Here is a 20,308-nt window from a genome sequence, read left to right on the forward strand (position 1 = left end):
TCATAAAAAGAAGACAATGTGGCATTGTATTTAAAAGGAACTATTGATCTGTTTATCATACTATTCTAGTAACATTTTTCAACATTACTCTCTTGATTAATGCTATGAGATGCTGTTATAAAGTTTAAAACCAGAAACACGAAATCCACTGCTTTCCAGGTGATTCTGATTCATAGTAACCCTCTAGGAAAGGGTAGATCTAGCTCCACAGGGTTTCCAGGGCTGTCTGTACAGAAACAGACTACCAGGTCTCTGCCATGAAACAGCTGTTGGGGTCAAACCGACAGCCTTTCCATTGTCAGCCAAGTACTTTAACCACTTTGCCCACCGGGATCCCTTCTCACAAAGTTTAGATATGCTCAAGATTTGTTTCACTTAAGCAAAGGTTTTCCCCAAAAAAAACCCCACCAAAGTCTTAACTTGACAAGATCAAGCTTATTTCTTGAACATTATATGTTAAAGCATGTCACACAAATGACAAGTTACCTTTTCCTTAAATGTAGAGAAAATATTTGTAATGTTAATTCTATATTCCATGTTTACTCTGCCCATTCCCGTGGCAATCAAAACGCAGAAATGATCACACACCGAGAACTAAATCTATTGCTGTAAAATGACCCCTTTATTTTCCATATTCACTATTATATGTGTACTCACACATGCTCCAAAGGCAGGAGTTTCCCCACACAGTGCCACCTGGTCACCAGCAAAGTGGTCTGTGGTCACACGCAGACTCAGATTTGACCTCGGTCTCTTGGTTTTGATGGCCTTACTCAGCCAAGAATCGAGAGACTATATTTGCAATGCTTTCCCTCTTCAGAAGGAGCCTAATAGTTTCTTAACGTGCCTAGTCATGGCTAAGCTGGAGACAGTTTTCTTCCAGCTACCACGTGGGTTGTCGCCGGTGCCTTTTGGAAGATGTTGGCACTATGTAGAGAGGTGACAACCAGGCTCAACGAAGTGGTTAGGAATTTCTCTGCTTTTCTGGTGTTTAAAGTTGATTCTCCTCGTGCCTCAAGCCTGTGCTCTCTGCCGTGGTGTTTTGTTTGTTTTTGTTTCTTCTGAGTGGCTGGTATAGCACCATGTGGCTCTCTGGGCTGAATTATTGTCAGAGCAGGAAATCAGCTAAAGGAGGGGAGGTTGAGACAAAGAAGGAATCACCTAAGATAGTTAAGATGTACTGTTTACATTTACACTGTTTGAAGTGCCCATGATACATTATTTCATGTATCTTTCATTACCCCTAGGCAAAAATAGTATTCCTATTATTCACCCCTTATAGATAAGGAAACACAGAGGTTAACCAGCTTTCCAAGGTTACACGGTAAATGAATGGTAAAACCAGGGTTCACGTTGACTAAGTCTAGCTCCAAAATGACATGAGCCAAAATTTATCGCACTGTCTTCAGTTAATTCCACTAAAGCTCATCAGTGACTGCTGTTGCTGTCAGTTGCTCTTGAGTCAAATGTCTATTCATGGCAACAAGACTGACTGCTTCTGCTGATTGGAGACGTTCCCTGGGTGGTAGTGCAAGTAGTTAATGTGCTGGACTGTTAACTGAACCCCTGGGAATTCTAATAACACTCAGAGACACCTCAGAAGAAAGGCCTGCTGATCGACTTCCAGAAAATCAGCCATTAAAACCTTGTGGCGCACACTTGTACTCCGACACACACGGAATGAGCATGAGTTGAACTTATTCTCACCTGCGACACTGCAGTGTACTCCTTCAGCTCCTTGGGAGACACCAAAGTCGATCTTCATTCCACCCGACACCTCAAAGTTTCAAAATGCTTTTCCCTGCCCAATGAAAGAACGGGGCATCATTTTCCACTGTTTGAAGTCATAACTGTGTACAGGCTGGAAGGTATTTATCCATAAATATATAAACATTAAAAATAGATTTATATTTCATATAAACATAGTCTGTGTTCATTAGAGATAATTTGAATGCTAACGTATATGTATTAGAGGCTGGGGTTAAGGAGCAAATGAAGAAGCTAAGAATCAATTCCTTTATGTTCTGCCTTATGTTCTTTGGTGCTTAAAATTGCCTACTTATGTCTTTGAGAGGAAACCCCAAACGTTGCTTTTCAAGAGAATATCGCTCAAAAGGGAAAGGAGAGAGGCAAGCATTTTAGCACAGCATTTCGTGCCATCTTGATTTCATACTGTGTGTGTGTGTGTTACCTGATCAAAATAAATAAGGCTGTTTTGAGTTTTGTTTGTTTTGAAAGGAAAATGCAAGGGTTATAGGTGAGATACACATGAGCTTTTTGCTTAAGCTCAGATGACAAATAATAATACTTTATCTTCTTTGTTAGGTGCTAAGTTCCCTATTAAATGGACAGCGCCAGAAGCCATCAACTTTGGATGCTTCACTATTAAGTCTGATGTCTGGTCCTTCGGAATTCTCCTGTATGAAATTGTTACCTATGGGAAAATTCCCTATCCAGGTACCGTTTATTTATCTATTTCCATTCAAGTGGCATATATGAGAAAACAACCTGAATTGAATGAAAGCATTTTTCTAATCCTTTACCCCCTCCCACCCCCAACTGTGTTAGTCTGGGTATTTTAGAGGAACAAATCCACAGGAACTCACATGTATAAGATAGAGTTTTATATAAAGGTTAAGTGTACATCATGAAAACATCCCAACCCAGTGCTGCCCAAGCCCACAAGTCCAACATTAGCCCATAGGTCCGACACCAATCCACAAAGTCCTCCTCCTTCTCACAAAAGATAAGCAATGATGCGACTGCAGGAGGAAAGCCAACTCAGTGAATGGGTAAGCATCACAGTGCTGGCAGGGGTTCCACATGGCTGCTCCAGCACCCAGGGCTGCACCGGGGTAGGTCCATGTGGCTTCTCCGTGGGGATGTCTTGCAGGAAGTGAGCCTTGCCAGCTGAATCAGGGAACTGGTTAAGGCAGCTGCACCCTGGTACTGCCATCACAAAGCAAGAGATAATTCACAAAGGCTTCTAGTGAAGTGTGATATCCAGAAGAGTTTCAGATACGGTGATGATACTCATGGAGGTGGAGAGTGCTGTTACTGCACAGAAGAACTCAGCAAGGGGAGCTTAGCAGAGGGAGGGAGTGAGCCTGGGGCTACAGGGGAGTGACCCCACAGAGGCAATCAAGAGCACAATTTGTGCCCAGTGAGAGTTTTCTGAATGAATGAATGAATGACTTGTCTACTCATTTAATCTCTAAATAGTATCCAAGCTGTGGGTGAAAAAGTAAGGGACCAGTGTGATGTAGAGGTCATCGTCTTGAGAGTAGAGTGAATCAAGTAGAACCTTCTCAGGCACAGTTAAGAGCTTTCCATTTCACTCTGAATGCCAAGGAAGCCATGGCAGGGTCTGTGTACTCCAGTCACTCTGGCTGCTGTGTGCCAAGTGAGCAGTGGAGAAGCCAGGGAGCAAGGGGGAACCAGCCATGGGGAGGAAGACTTTGGGTAGTGCCTATACAGTGATTGACTGACCGTCCCAGGATTTTGTGACAGTCATATTCTCACTGACATTCAATTCTACATGCTGAAGGCTAATGAATTAGCACTCTTGTAGGAAAGGAAACCTATTTCTTCATCAAACTGATCCCTGAGATGATACATCTGTGTAGGTATTGTCCAGTCAGCTCTGACTCAGCAACCTTTGGAGAACAGAAACAGTGCTGGGTCTACATCATTTCCACAGTCTGATGTATTTGAGTTCATTGATTTGGTCACTGGGTGAATCCATCTTACTAAGGGGTTCTCTACCAACTACTTTGTCCTTTGCTGACTAGTGGCCTTTCCTGACGTCCAAAGAAAGCAAGCTGAAATCCTTGCATGTAAGGAACACGTTGGTTGTCTTTTTCTAAAAACAAATTTGTCATTTAAAAAATCATTTTATTTTTTAAAAATCATTTTATTGGCATATAATTCACATATCATAAAATTCAGTAATTTAATCACATCAAGAAGAGTTGAACAATCATCACCACAATTAATTATAGAACATTTTCTTCGTTCTCTCTTTTTGTTATTCTTGTATTTGCTATTAGCTCCTAATTTCCCCCCCAACCTCCTCTGCCATACCCCAAGGAACCATTAATCTAGTTATTGTCTCTGTAGTTTTACCTATCCTGAATTTCATTCCCTCAAATTTCTTAATTTATAACTGTACCCACTCCCATCTATTAACGTGGTTGAGTTCCAAAGACCAGATCATTATGCATAAATTGGTATTATATGAAAATGGAGGATAACTACATCAGATCCCAAAATTAAAGATGTCTACGTTATTCCTCAAAAAAGCCCTCACTGCCTTGAGTTGATTCTGACTCATAGTGACCATATAGGAGAAAGTAGAACTTCCCTGTCGGTTTCCAAGACTGTAACTTTGTATGGAAATATAATGTCTCATCTTTACATTGCCATTAGCGCCCCAACTCATAACTCAGTATGCTATAAGTACCAAACCCCTGAATCATGGCCCTGGCATGCTGGCACATACCCTCCACCATCACAACACTGCTTCTCTTTCCTCCCCCTCAGCGCTCATTACTGTGAGACGTACATTATTCATGCACAACGTGTGTAGTAGTAAAAAGGTAGATTTGTTTTTACTATCATTATAAATATAAAATGTTAGATAACAGGAGAGTAGATAACATGAGGACTAAGTGTCAGAAGGTGCCGTGGTCTCGCCAACGTGAGTATTCTAGCTTGGTAAAAGTTGGAGTCTGTGTTTCATGCGTTTTGTTGTTGTTGACTTTGTTCTGTTTGGGGGAAAGTGATTTACAGGGAAAAGCAGGAGTCAAGGAATCTTTTAAAATCAAAATGATGGTTGCACTTAAATGTGTTTCGTAAAGAAAGAAGGAGCTATATGATTATGTGACTGTGAGATTGGTTTCGCTTTGTTCTTTTCAAGAGAAAGAACTTTCCTTTTTAAAATGACAAGACTTTCCAGGACATCACATTGTTGGTGATTTCTTACCTGGTATTTCCAGTATCTTAATGCTCTTTGTTAGTTTGACTCAGGAAGCTTACCATGCTGCAAGTGCTCCCCTTAGTTACAAGCACTTTTCAAAAAAATAATAATTGGAATGACTGAATTAGCGATTGTAGTTCCACAGTAAGTGGTACTTTCTCCATTTCATATTCAAAAAGGACCTGTGTGGGTGTGTATGTGTGCTCCTGTGTGGCTTTTGTTTACTTTTCATTGTATTACAGTTCTATGAAAAAAATATGGTATTTTGAGATAGCAGGCTCTTTTTGGTTTTAGTTTTGTTTGGGGTTTGTATATAACAATTTTGTTACCATAGAATTCACTCCCTGTGTCTTTAAAGATTCTGGACACTCATGTAATCACTATCCAGCCCTTGTCTCTGCTGTACCTGCTTTTCTCCTGCTTTCACTCCTTCGCCCATTTTTAACTACTTTTGTGTCAATGTGGAACGGTGCTCCATAAGGTTTTCAATGGCTGATTTATCAGAAGTCGATCACCAGGACTCATCCAAGCATCTCGGGGTGAACTCAAACCTCACCACTTCCGACTACCAATGAAGGGCATAATGATGCGTACCTTTCCGGGTCCTCAACAACTTTTAGTCTCAGTTAATTCCCACCCACTCCAGATGTCACATCTTGCCCCCTTCTCTCCCAAAGTTGAGTACCTGCACCATCAAGCTGTGCACCAAGGGGGAACAAGACTCTGTGTTAGTCATCTTTGTCTCTCTCAGGGCGCAGTGCTACCTAGTAGCCCATGATAAGTTCTAAATAAATACTTATTGAAGAATGCAAGGTGAGACATGAAATTGTTTGTCTTTTGAGATCTCTAGCTGATGGATATACACTTTCTTTGACCAAGCAACAGACCAGTTAACAGGGATCACATGTCATCTTCAGGACTAGCTGAAGTCTCGTCCATCTTCTTTCTCTCTTCATAACATTGTCACATAAGTTGGTTAACGTACCCACACACACACACAGATTGAGGCTCCAGATTTTTGCTTCTAGCTGCTCTTATCAAGCACTACTTCCCTGGCCGGATGGAAGATGATTGGCTTTTATTCTTAAAATTGAAAGTGTTGGTCGGAGGCAGAAGAACACGCAGAATGAGGAAGAGACAGTCTACAGTGTGAGACAAAGTAGCCCTTAAAAATGTCTCTTCTGCGGGCATATTCTGACTTTCAATGCCCTGAGGGTTGTCTAGGAAGGAAGTGGAAGAGCTCTCCCACACCAGGTTTGCAGGTCCACCTGCGGTTTATGTTCTCTGGACGTTAGTCCTCGCACTGGGCTTCATTTGGTCAACTTCAGAAGTCACATTTCCCATATTCCTTCTGACGTGTCTTCCTGTGAGTTAGCTCGGCCACTTACAAGAGACAGAGCGGTGCTGACACCACAGCATGTTACTGAACCCAACATGCTGCAAGCCAACCCTTTGAAGCAGAAGGGTCAGATGAAGCCCAGCTGCATAAATATTTGAAAAAAATGGTGTTTCTGAAGTAGCTTGAGCAAAACGAATTCAGCATGTAAACTATTCGAAGAGCTGAACTATTATAAAGTTTGTGTTGATTTTGCTATCTTAAAACTAAAGGCTGTTCCAATACAAAAATACATAGTTTTCAGGGGTTGAAGTCCATAAAATTCCTATAGTCACTATACTTCACCTGTCCTTAGAAGAAGGACTAAGTAAGGGCAGGGGATCTCAATCTTTACTGATCTGACCCATGGTAAGAAATACACAGAGATTCATTCTCTAAATAAAATAAAAATGCCACAAATCCCTACTAAGTTAAATTGGTATATGTTTTCTGTGTATGTTCTCACCACCAATGACAAAATAAATAAAATTTGAAAAGTGGAAACTGTGGAGAACACTTCTCTAAAGTTCTACTCTGATGTTGTTTTGGTATTAATAAAGTAATACCCAATCAAAAAGCACAATCGCTCTTGCTCTGTGTAATACATTGTGAGAGTGTCTATATCATTCTATGATAATTCATGTTTTCAAATACCGTTGAACACAGCTTACCAGGACAGCGCTATAGAAAAAACTCAAGTGTAAGAGTGGTTTTCTCATTTCAAGAAAGGTGAAATGTTAATTGAAGACAAACCTCATTCTGGACATCTTCCAACTTCCCGAACACATGAAGATGTCAACTCATAGTGCTTTTGGAATTTGTGCCACCTGGTCAGACTATTATGAAGCTTTTATTTAGAGGTTCTGAAAAGATTGCGTAACACTGTGTGACAGAAAAGGCTTGGTTTCTGGTAGATGGGGGCTGGTTTTGCCACCACGACAATGCACCAGCCATCTCAGTACACCAGTTTTCAGCAAAAAAAACAAACAGCATGCCTCTCTTGCCCGACACACCTTACTCACCTGACCTCACTCTGTGCGACGTCTTTTTGTTTCTGTGAAAGAAGAGGAACATGAAATGACAGTGATTTGTTGACTTAGAAGAGGTGAAGAAAAAGAGGGGGGTGCTGGGAGCCATCCAAACAAATGAGTTTGAAAAATGTTTCCAAGAATGGAATCATAGATTTGACAAATGTATTAAGTGTAATAGAAGGTGATAAGACTGTTTTGTTAAAAATAAATAAATACATAGCTTTGGGGGGGAAATTCTGGATTTCTTTGGGGGGGGTACCCCTCGTATGCACTGCCTTTTGAGCAAGCTGTGATACCAAACGTATTTGCCTGTTTTTCTTGGCTTGACTGAATGCAGTTTTGACTCTCCATACTATAGCTTACATACTTAGTTGCTTGCAGACATTTCATCAGCCTCTGTAGCTCGTATTATTAGTAGTTGTGGGATGTGGTTCCACAAAGACAACTACAGGGCTTGAGCCTCCGGTCCGGCTTCTCAGTGGTGTGCTTTGTTTGTCACAGGGAGAACCAATGCCGATGTGATGACTGCCCTGGCTCAGGGCTACAGGATGCCCCGGATGGAGAACTGCCCAGATGAGCTCTATGACATCATGAAGATGTGCTGGAAGGAGAAGGCCGAAGAGAGGCCCACGTTTGATTACTTGCAGAGCGTCCTGGATGACTTCTATACAGCCACAGAAGGGCAATATCAGCAGCAGCCCTAGCCCACAGGGAGACATGCATCCGGGGGAGGATTGGCTATGGTGGCTGTCTCATTTCAAAAGAAAAGATCACAAACATTGGCTGCACTACGTGTTCATGTGTTTGGACCATTGATCATTCCTGGTGCCTAAGAGCAGAGGCCAAGCTGCTGAGGAAGAACGCCGTCTAATAGAAAAGAATTCTCGTCTGGATTTGGGCTCTTTGCTTTGCAGCTTGGACTGCTCCTCAACTGGTCGTCTTGTTATGCTAGATCAATCTCTGAATAGTTTTCTGCAAAGAGAATTCCTGTCTGGCCTAAAGTGCAGCTGCTCTGGCCCTGTGTTTACAACTGGACAATGTGACCCAAAGTGTCAGAGACCATCTCAACAAATCCCAAACAGTGCAGAGCAATACTCATTTAGAATGTTAAAATATCCTGATCCTTATCCTGTCATTTCTCTGTACTTTTGGCTTATTTTGTAGAGTATTAATAATTACTAATTCAACCGGTTAGATGTTGCAGGTGGAATCTGCAGCTTAAAGATGACTTTTGGGATTTGGGGTGATTTTCTCCTTTCCTTGATAATTTGAGACTGTTATTCCCTCCATGGCTACTGCGGAGATCTCCGGACAGGGAAAGCCACATTCTTTCCTGCGGATGTGTTGCTTGTGAGAGTGCAAAGGGGACGCAGGCCCCACTGACTACAAAGGGCGCAGTAAGGCCTCAAGAGATGGAGAAGATACCACAGCTTGCTCAGAAACTTCTCTGCCTTCAGAAAGCGTGTTTTTTTTTTTTAACATTCCAGCTTTTCAATTTCACAATTCCCTATTTCCCTTTATATAGACATTTTTGATAATGTAGTTTGGAAAAACAAATATTCTAATCTCTGCATAAGGTGGTAGGGAAAACTAGAATTCTCTTTGTTGCTTCAAATGATTTGAAAATTATTTTAATAAGCCACCATTAATTTTAGATATACTGGAGTGTAATAATGCTATATGTTTGGCTGTGTTTTATGTGTGATTCAGCAATCTTTTAAGATTGTGTAATATGTGTGAGACTACTTATAGCCGATAATATGAAGCACTGCAGCAAGAGAAACAGAAAGAACTTTTGTTTACTAAATTTTCCTACGATAATCCTTGATGGAAAATGATATATTACCTTCACTTATCCTATCATGTATATACCTAATATTTCTATTTTTTGATTTTATTTTAATACACCTGGCCCAATAACATTTCAAAATGTTTATGTTTTATATTTCCAATACGTGTTTAACACTTCCAACTATTGTCAACATAAAAATGAGTACCAGTTGGGGAGAAAATGATGTGATTTCATGTAATTTTATAGTTTCAGATGTATATATGTTCTACCTCTAGCTTTTGCCCTTTTTCAGATAGAAAACTGATGCGTTGACGGCTTGGACACTTGAACACCCCGTGGTGGAGGCAAATAGAATGTGTTTTCAGCCAGGCTGAACAGGCATGAGGACATTTCTTTTGTTAGGTGTTATCTAGGCCTTGATTGGCAATGGGAAAGGACACAACATTCCACTTTTCTTTGAATTTTAGCTTCTTTTCTTGAATGATTTTTAAAAGGTTCTTTCTAAAGTTCTCCATTCACAAAAAATAATATTATAATCATATAATGTCTATACGCCTGGCGCACTTCGTTTCACAATAATATGTTTTTGTGTACACCTCATCCACTCGCATTGTACTTCAGGACAAATTCAACACAGTATATTACCTGGAAAAGAAAGTTAAGGACTCCAAAGCACAAAATAGTAAATTCAGTTTCGTCTTTTTTTTGCCTCTTGGATAGGTTTCCCATTTGCCATTTGATTTCCCATCTCGGTCAAGTATGAACTCCACCCCCTGCCCCATGCCTCCTTTGCCAGCTCAAGCCTCCTTGTCCACACCCATCACATGGCAGAACCCTATTGTATTAAGGACTTAAAGAAAATCAACTATACCCTCTTCCTGTGGCCGCAGTGTTCTAGCCTCCTAGATTGACTGGAAAAGTGAGGCTATCAACCGGTGACCTTATTCAGAACTTTAAAGATCAGCAGGGCCCACATCCCCAACAAGATTTTGATTCAGTTCTGTGCAATGTGGTGCGAATGTGTTTAAAAGTGGATAGTCTATACACTTGAGTCGAGAGCTATTCACTGGTTTGACCCATCTTTCAAAGCTCTCTACTCAAAGAAGTCTTTCCTTAGATGGTTTCCCCGTGGAGGGTAGAGAAGCAGAGGAAGAAGAGCACACTTTTTTTTTTCATTTGATCTACTTTTTATTATTGTGTAAGTTTTCTACATTACATATAATAGATAGCATGTATATTATATAATGCATATACATAGTCTATATATTGTAGTGAGACATCTTTCAGAGGAAGCCTTATGGGGGTTTTTTTAATCCCTTTATTGGGGGCTTATACAACTATCACAATCCATACATCCATCCATCGTGTCAAGCACATTTGTACATTTGTTGCTCTCATCATTCTCAAAACATTTGCTTTGTACTTGAGCCCTTGGAGCCATTGTAATACTCATGTGCCTTTTCCTCTTCTGATGAACATGACGCTCGTACCCAAAGTGAAACTCGTAGAGTCGACGTCCTGAATACCAGGGCCACTGAGGCAGTGTAGCTCCTTGGAGCGTGCTCTGTGAAAATCCCGGTGCAAAGAGATTTTAGACATCTGAAAACACACACTGGCCAGACTTTTCTTTAAAAGAAATACTGCACCCACAAGCTGTGAACCTTATCTCAAGAACGTATAAGCAATCAGTGGACGGAGGCACTGTACATGCATATCTGCATTTACAGTGGATGGGTCAGCTCTGCCTCTGGTGCCTCTTTCCCTTTTATCCTTCCTCTGCATCCAGTACATTCAGTGCTGGTGGCTGCCAACAGGTATTCAACACTTTCACCAGCATCTTCATTTAATTGAATTAAAAGAAATCCTCACCCTGTTACTCAATAGGCCAGCCCTTATGACTTTTAATTGTACATCCCACAACCAGTTCGGCCCTGGCCTAGATAAAAGCATCTCTCAGATAAGCTTTCACCACCCATCTTCCTCCCTAGTGTCTTCCTTTGTATGTTACTTATGCCTCATGGAAGGGAGATTCCAGTTCCATCTCCTATGTTTTGACTACATGAAGTTAAGGATTTTAAAAAGATTAAATGAAAACAAGCCTTGTTATGTTACCTGGTGGATCTGGTGACTATAAACACAAAAAGTTTTCTCGATATCTACCATTTACCCCCTGTCCTATGTTTTATTTTGGCACTTTATCAGAATTATCTCTCACACAATAACTTTCAAGATATAGAAAATACAATCATTGTTTCACAGCTGAGAAAATGAGCTTTTAAAAAATTCTTAAGCCACGAGGGAATAGATTGGTTCTGCTTCATTTTGTTTACTGATGAAAAAAATAAATGATAGACCTTTGTAGTGGAATATCCTGTGCTCAGTGAAATGTTCAAAATGGGTAAGGGGGATTACTTGTTAAAGGCTTTCTGAGAAGCCAGCACAAAGGGAAGGGGAACATGTTCCTTTAGTGATTTTAGTTGTGGGAAAAAAATCACAGAAATTCTACCCACCATTCATGCTTTTAAAGAATTTGTAAAGACTACCCTAGTAGATAAAATGTTTTGATAACGTTTTGGACCATTTTATAATAAGATGTATTAAAACTGACAACAATTTATCTTAGATCGAATCTGAGATGCATGTGCAGGAAGAAAGCTTCCGGTTTAATTGCCTCCGTTCTTAGGAATCTTAATTTTTAAGATAGGAAGCCCAAAAGTATTTCCAAGTTTAATCTTGAGTATGTCCCTTAAACGCAGAAATGACAAGGTAATCTTATTTACCTTTCTTGATCATTGAAAAGATTTTAAAAATCATTTTATTAGGGGCTCATTCAACTCTTATCACAATCCATGCATACATCAATTGTGTAAAGCACATTTGTACATTCATTGCCCTCATCATCCTCAAAACATTTGCTCTCCACTTAAGCCCCTGGCATCAGCTCCTCATTTTTACCCTCTCTCCTCCCTCCTCGTAGCCCCCTCCCTCATGAACCCTTGATAATTTATAGATTATTATTTTGTCATATCTTACACTGTCCAACGTCTCCCTTCACCTACTTTTCTCTTGTCCACCCACAGGGAGGAGGTTATATGTAGATCCTTGTAATCGGTTCCCCCTTTCCACCCAACCGTCCCAGTATCACCATTCTCACCACGGGTCCTAAAGGGATCATCTGTCCTGGATTCCCTGTATTTCCAGTTCCTATCTGTACCAGTGTACATCCTCTGGTCTAGCCAGATCTGTAAGGTAGAATTGGGATCATGATAGTAGGGCGGGGGAGGGGGGGTGGAGAAAGCATTTAGGAACTAGAGGAAAGTTGTATGTTTCATCGGTGCTACACTGCACCCTGACTGGCTCGTCTCCTCCCTGTGACCCTTCCATTAGGGGATGTCCAGTTGCCTACAGATGGGCTTTGGGTCCCCAATCTGCACTCCCCCTTATTCACAATGATATGATTGTTTGTTCTGATGATGCCTGATACCTGATCCCTACAACACCTTGATCGTACATGTTGGAGAGCTTCTTCCATGGTGTGCTTCCTCCATGCTGGTGTGCTTCCTCCTTAGCTAGATGTCTGCTAGTTTACCTTCAAGCCTTTAAAACCCCAGACGTTATATCTTTTGATAGCCAGGCACCATCAGCTTTCTTCACCACATTTGCTTATGCATCCATTTGTCTCATTGAAAAAATTTTGCAAACAATCCGAAATGGCTGAAATGTCATAGACCTCCTGAAGCCAAAATTGAATTTATTTACAACATCAAAAATATCCCTTCATCCACCATTATCTTTAAGTTGTACTTGAAAACAATGCCTCATCTGTTATCTTTGGGGTTGGGGGTTGGTTTTTATTGTAATACTTTTTTTTTAGAAAAATGTTTAATGCATGAAACAAGTGGGGTATATTTGTTCCTATTTTGAATGTTCTCCCATGGATATTTGGCCTATCTGTTTTTTTTCATCGTTTTATTAGGGGCCCATACAACTCTATCACAATCCATACATACATCAATTGTGTAAAGCACATTTGTACATTCGTGTATTGCATTTTTTACTTAAAAGGTTCATACAGTGAATATATAGACTATCTAAAGGTACAACCTCAACAACTGAGGAAACTTAAAACTCATTACCATCAAGCCGATGCTGGCTCAGAAACTTAAATATCTTTCAGAGAAATGCCTGGATATTCACACTAATCAGGATGCTTGTAGCCTGTCAGAGGCATCAATTTTGCACCAACTGAGTGTTGGTGTTCTTGTTTGTTTGTTTTTTAGCTTTATATTTCAGAGTCTGGAAATTGTGGGAAAGGATGTGGGCCTCTAGCTGAAAAACTTGAATGTGAAGGAGCATTTACTATCGGTGGTGTATTCGATCAAACGGTGGACATCTAGACGTGATGATTCAGAAACCTATTTTGTGTAGCCATATTCAAAGAAGTAAAATAGTTATGCTTCTTTTTGAAACAATTGGAGCCTTGGTCAGACAAAGCCATTGTCCTGCTAACTGCATGATCAGCAGTTCAAATCCATCAGCTGCTCTGAGAGAGAAATGTGTATTATCACTCCCGTGAAGATTTACCACTTCTAAAACCATATACAGAGTTGCTATGAGTTGGAACCGACTGGTGGGCACCACCACCAATGGCATGAGTAGAAATCAACTTGATGGCTGTGGATCTGGGTCTTGGTTCTATTTTTCTTGAAACAATACAGTTGATCTTTAATCTCTAATCATAAACACTGATTGGTGGGTGAAGGGCTATAATACATATATCAAGCGGGGGGATCAAGATTTTTGTCAGAGGCAAGCGCTAGGAATTGATAGTTGGCAGTCAAGGAATGTAGACTTTAGCATCTTTACAGAATCAGAAAGCCTTATTAAAAAGCCTTACCTTTCTTCCACAGAGCTATGGGTGGATTTGAACTGCTGACCTTGCAGTTAGCAGCCCAATGCATGATTCACTAGATAACCAACCAAACTCACTGCCATCAAGTTACTTCCAACTCATAGCAACCCTATAGGTCAGAGTAGAACTGCCCCTGCGGGTTTCTCAAACTAACTGTTTATGGGAGTAAAAAGCCTCATCTTTCTTCCTCATGGCAGCTGGTGGTGTCAAACTGCTGACCTTACAGTTGGTAGCTCAAAGTATAATCACTACACTGCCAAAGCTGTATCCCCAGAACTCCTGAAAAAATGGCCACACAAAAAGATAGTTGTTTTAGAACACTGACGTCGCCTATATTGGGAATATCACATTCAATTTTGAACATCTTATTGAAAGATAATCATCTAGTGTAGCTGATGAAGGCATGTTTTAAAAACTATTATTTTTCAATAGTGAGCGAGTTCTTTGATAAACTGGACTGTCCAGACCTAATTTAGTTCACCAAATATATACATACATTCATATGTATATATACATATATATACATATATATATATATATATATACATGGAGTCATCTGTTAAAATGCCTATTAAGGCTTCCAGAGGCGGGCAGGGGGAGACAAGAAAAAAATGCCTATTAAAACCCTCCTGGGATAGACGGTACCTCGCCTACCTTATCAGCCCGTACTTAGTTGAACCAGGAATTGTTAAACCTTAGATACCTTTGGTACAGTTTGAAGGGACTAAAACATTCATTCGGACTGGCCAATCATCTAAAACCTTAAAAGTAAAGCTGAAACACCCTAGTAGGAAGAAGCAGATAACAATCTTCCCAAGGTCCCAGAACAAGATCTCTCACCATTCCATCTAATGCAAGATCCTAAGGTTATAAGGAGAAACAGCTGTCGGGATCAAAGTGAAGTCTGCATCGACAGTGTCTAGAGTCTTCAATACTTGTCTTAAAACCAACCATCCTCTAAAGGCGCCATCAACCAGTCCATGTTGTAGGAATATATCAGCCTAAGTATGACTCAAGGATTTTAAATAAAATCCATGATCAAGAAGAGGGAATATCTGAGAGCTTAAGTTCAAAAGCACTTGATTTGTGGAAAGCTAATTGCATTTTGAGCCTGAGCAAAATTTGAGATCCCTTTGAGGTTAAACAATGTGGCTATGCTTAGACAAATCTCGAACAATCCTCGGGAAACACAGTTTGCTTTCCAAGAAGAATGTAGGTATTTGAAATTAGATGAACTACTATGAAGATAGATGCTCACACAAAGAACTACGTAGGTCACTTATTTGGGCACGTCCTTACTGAATTATTGAAAAGTTAATCAGATGCATATCCTCTGATGCAGCGGTTCGCAACCTGTGGCTCGCAAATGACCCTTTCACAGGGGTTACCCAATTCATAACAGTAGCAAAATTATAGTGATGAAGTAGCAACAAAATAATCTTATGGTGGGGGTCACCACTACATGAGGAACTGTATTCAAGGGTCGCGGCCCTAGGAAGGTTGAGAACCACTGCTCTAATGGAAGGTTGAGTTGAGGGTCCTAGGATTATCTTGTAGCCACCTTACAACGCTACCTCAGGATCACATGCTCATGAGTCATGCCCTAACACCACAGAGCCAGGAAATTAAATCCTAGAGCATCTCATAACCGTCTTAAACCTGCAAGTATACACAAATTCCAATCAGTCCTTTCCCATTTCTGTAGTCCCCCTGCAAGAGTGAGGAATTGAGCTGCCGCCAGTCGTGACTTGGATTGCCTTTGCATTCTGCCCCGTGTAAGGAACATTATGCTGAAGATTCTGCAGATCCCACCAGTCTCTGATCTGGCAACGTGCGATTTTCCTCAGCCAAATGATTGGCTTGGGTTTTGTCTTTGTCATGTTTAAGGCTTAATCGAAACATATGTAATAGATTTCAATCTTGGGGGCAGTGGTTTCCTAAGACATTATAGAGAGTTTTTCTCATGTTCTCCCTCCACCCTATCATGGCTGAGGGCTACATGAGAGCCGACCTACTACTGGCCAAATAGGTCCACTTAGTTGGACGGTAAACTTAATGCTATGTCTCCCCCACTAGCACCAGAGTTGAGGAGACCATGAGCTTCATCAGCAACCATTGTAGCATTTAAAACCTGTGTGATGTCCTGTCTGGGCAACCTTCAGGCTTCAGAGGGTGTAAGCAAGGAGATGAATTGGAGACTTGGAACTTAAGTTTAAGAATGGACTGGCTTTTTGAGAAAATAAGTCTATTGCTTAGGCTATTTTCAGAAACCAGATATAAAAGGCCAAACTTGGTTCTCTATGTAATCCAGCTGAGAAGAAGGCTTTGAAGAGACATTTCAGAGAAAGGATGCAGTAAGGACGGTGGACAGGGAAGTTGTGGGAAGCGTTGAAAGACTACAGAGCCACTGGGACTGGGGGGAGTAGGTGCACGTTCCTAAGGAGTGAGCATAAGCATTCCCTGGAGGCCATGCTCCAAGGATGGGTAGACCCACTCTGGTTCAGCAGTTCTGAGGAGAGGTCTGAGGATGGATGGGATGTTGCTGGCCCAGGTGTACCCCTTGAAATGCACTGGACATACGCACAGGAGCTTCATGTCAGGGAAACCCACTATACAAGGATGAGGCTGCAGGTGAGGCGTTTGGGGTCGGCATCAGTGCACATTTGAGAGGATGGACACAGTATAAAGGAAGGTCACCCTGAAGCCACGCTGCCTGAGTTCCTTGACCTGCTTTGCTTATTGTGCTCACCTATAAACAGGACTGGTGGCTTATGAATGGTTGTGGTTACAAATTGGATTGCTAACTGCAAGATCAACAGTTCGAAACCACTAGCCACTCCACAGGGGAAAGACTGGGTTTTTTTTAAAGAGTTACAGTCTTAGAAACCCACAGGGGCCGTTTTACCCTGTTGAGAGCAGTGCTATGAGTTGGGACTGACTCGGTGGCAGTGAATGAATAGGATTAAGGCGTTCTACTGGCACAATAGTTAAGCGCCTTGCTAGTGACAGGAAAAATCAGCAATTCAAACACACCGGGGACTCCATGGGAGCAAAGATCTGCTTCTACAGAAATGTCCAGCCTAGGAAACCTGGCGAGTTGCTCCTTTCTGCAAAGCTATGTAGCCTAGGAAACCCTGCGGGGTGGATTTATTATGTCCTCTAGAGTTGCTAAGAGCTGGAATCAACTTGAGAGCACACGGCTAAGAGCGTGAATGGGAATAATAATAGTTCTTGCCTCAAGTTTGTGATAAGGATGCAATGCAGTACTGTTTTATTAATGAGTCGGGCCCATAGTTACAGCAATATATTTGTGAAGTGAAAATGTTAAATAAAATGCAGTGGTAGAAAAGCATATTAAGAAGTCCCATCAGCTAGCAGTACAAGAATGGGTGGTCTGGAAAATCAATGAGATGATTTTAAATCTCCTGCCGGGTAGTAAACGTCAACTCAGCAATCCTAGAGAGCAGAGTGGAATTTCCCCTGTGGGATTCCCAAGACCACAGTGACTGCCAAGTTTGTCTCTCGTGGAGCCCACGGTAGATTTGAACCACTGATCTTTTCGTTAGCCGCTGAGTGCTTTAACCACTGTGCTACCAGCACAATTAGAGGTAAATAGCATGGGGCCTCAAATGGAGAAAAAGTAAGCCCCCAAATTCTACTACCTCTTTCAAAGCCACTAGCAGCAGACCCACCCACTATCTCAGTTTCCCGCATTTGGGGCGGAATGAAGAAATTCACCGTAAGAGAAAAAATACACCCAGCCCCATGACCTTGATTTATATGTCCAATTATAACCCTTGCAGAAAGCTAGAGCATTAGAGAACCAGATTTGGAAGCAGCATCCTAGTGAGATTAGGCAAAATTAAGACCAGAGCAGAATCACAAGGAGGACCTGCATGCAGTCAGGAGAATGTGGACCGGATCAGCAACGGCCCAGTGGACGGGGCTCAGAAGGCTTAAACCGCTGCAACCCCAGAGTCCAGGGAACAGAGGAAAGGCTGGCAGCTGTGCCCAAAGCAAACAGCTCTACCAAGGGGAGTAAGGACAGGGGAGGGCAGCCAGTAGCATTGCGGGTGGCTGGCCAACTTCCAAAGTCAGGCCCACGGAAGTTCCCGAGTGTGCTCACGAAGTCACAGCTGTTTCTAGAAGGGGTGCGGAGGAGAAGAACGCTGGCAGTCAGCGAGAACTGGGCAAAGGTTGGGGGAGGGTGATGTGCCACCAGAAAATAAGGCCTCAGGGAAGGACGAGCCAGGGGGCGAAAAATGGGCTCTGAAGACATAGCGGCGAGGGAAGAGCTGGCCAAGCATCGTCCTGGGAGGAACTCAACTCTCCATGGAGGCAGCGCCGGAATTTTTAATTGTCCAAGTAGGTGTGGAGAGATGAGTGATGGCGGTCCTGCTGTGATTGATTCACGAACAAACAATGGCCCAATATCACCCCCGCCCCGGCCCCACCCCCAGAGCTTTCACAGCTGCCCTTCTGGTGGCCGCACAGAGGGATATCTTAGTAGCTCTCTTGGGAAATAAGGCTTGTGGGCTCCAGCAGTGGCCAGGCTCCCACCCGTGTTGGATGTGTGTGGTCCAATTTGCCTGTGCTCGGGCTGAAGATGACCGGTATTGCTGAGCACCTGCTCGGTTGGCACGCCTTGCACCCATGGGTCATGGTAACACCCTGGAGCCTCCATGTGCTCAAGACGTTCTTGGTCACCTTCAAGGGCTTGTAAAAGATCAGCCTATGTCAGGTGTGTCAATCCGGAAAGGATACCACAGGATCAACTCCGTGAGTGTTGAAAATTACATTTCTGGTGAAGAAATATCCGGAGTAGAGGCCCGACTGGCTGCTGGCTGGTAGTTTTGTCTTGTTTTTAAGACAATTATAAGCCAGAAAAGAAAGAAATGGCACAAACAGAGAGAGGCGTGGCTTGTTCTCTTACCAGATGCCGGGGGCTTCCTGAGGCCAGTGGGGGACGTCCCTGGCTGTTCCTGAGCGCTGCACGCGGCAGAGCGGCAGCAATACCCACGGTCGTCTTTGGACACTTACAATGCAGAAATTCATAAACACCTATGTTCTCCGTCTTACGCACACTCCTGGGTGATAATGATCAATAGCAAGTATCCCAAACTTTTTAAAATCATTTTATTAGGGGCTCATATAACTCTTATCATAATCCATACATACATCAACTGCGTAAAATACATTTGTACATTCATTGCCCTCATCATTCTCAAAACATTTGTTCTCCACTTAAGCCCCTGGCATCAGCTCCTCATTTACCCCCTCCCTCCTCACACCCCCTCCCTCATGAACCCTTGACAATTTATAAATTATTATTTTGTCATATATTACACTGTCCGATGTCTCCCTTCACCCACCCACTTTTCTGTTGTCCATTCCCTTCTCACACCCCCCCCCCCCAGGAGGTTACATGTAGATCCAGATCCCTGTAATCGGTTCCCCCTTTCCACCCCACTCTCCCTCTACCCTCACAGTATCCCCACTCTCACCACTGGTCCTGAAGGAATCATTTCTCCTGGATTCCCTGTGTTTTCAATTCCTATCTGTACCTGTGTACATCCTCTGGTCTAGCCAGATTTTCAAGGTAGAATTGGGATCATGACAGTGTTGGGGGAAGGAAGCATTTAGGAACGAGAGGAAAGTTGTATGTTTCATGAACTGCACCCTGACTGGCTCATCTCCTTTCGCAACCCTTCCATAAGGGGATGTTCAGTTGCCTACAGACGGACTTTGGGTCTCCACTTCACACTCCCCCTCATTCACAATGATATGATTTTTTGTTCTGATGATGCCCGATACCTGATCCCTTCACGCCTCGTGATCGCACAGGCTGGTGTGCTTCTTCCATGTGGGTTTTGTTGCTTCTGAGTTGGTGGTCTGCTTGTTGACCTTCAACTCTTTAAGACCCCAGGCACAATAATATGATTTTTTTGTTCTTTGATGCCTCATAACTGATCCCTTCAGTACCTCTTGATCCTCCATGTGTATCCCAAACTTTTTATAACAGAAAATTAATTTGAAAGGCAGAACATGGTCTTATTTCTTGACACAGTCCTCGGAGATTGTGATATTTTGTCATTGATTTTGTTGTTTTAAACAAATCCGTTTCCTAGAAAATATAACCAGGAACACAGACCCACAAATAGGTAATTGGGATAAACTATAAGAAATTAAACCGTTGGTGGTTTGATAATAGAATCTTTGC

General features: G+C 42.1%; 1 protein-coding gene across 2 annotated transcripts in view; it reads left to right on the top strand.

Annotated features, from left to right (window-relative positions):
• Positions 1 to 11,721, top strand: part of LYN (LYN proto-oncogene, Src family tyrosine kinase) — a 155,785-nt gene extending 144,064 nt beyond the window's left edge. The window contains exons 12-13 of one of the 2 annotated variants that reach the window (XM_075549681.1): positions 2,326 to 2,457; positions 7,886 to 11,721. In XM_075549681.1, the coding sequence (XP_075405796.1) occupies positions 2,326 to 2,457; positions 7,886 to 8,088 (335 nt within the window). In that variant the 3' untranslated portion in view covers positions 8,089 to 11,721. The remainder of the gene's footprint in view (positions 1 to 2,325; positions 2,458 to 7,885) is intronic. The other variant, XM_075549683.1, reaches the window with a different exon arrangement.
• The last annotated feature ends 8,587 nt before the right edge of the window (positions 11,722 to 20,308 follow it).

Source organism: Tenrec ecaudatus, chromosome 5, assembly GCF_050624435.1.
Source record: "Tenrec ecaudatus isolate mTenEca1 chromosome 5, mTenEca1.hap1, whole genome shotgun sequence".
Lineage (NCBI taxonomy): Eukaryota > Metazoa > Chordata > Mammalia > Afrosoricida > Tenrecidae > Tenrec > Tenrec ecaudatus.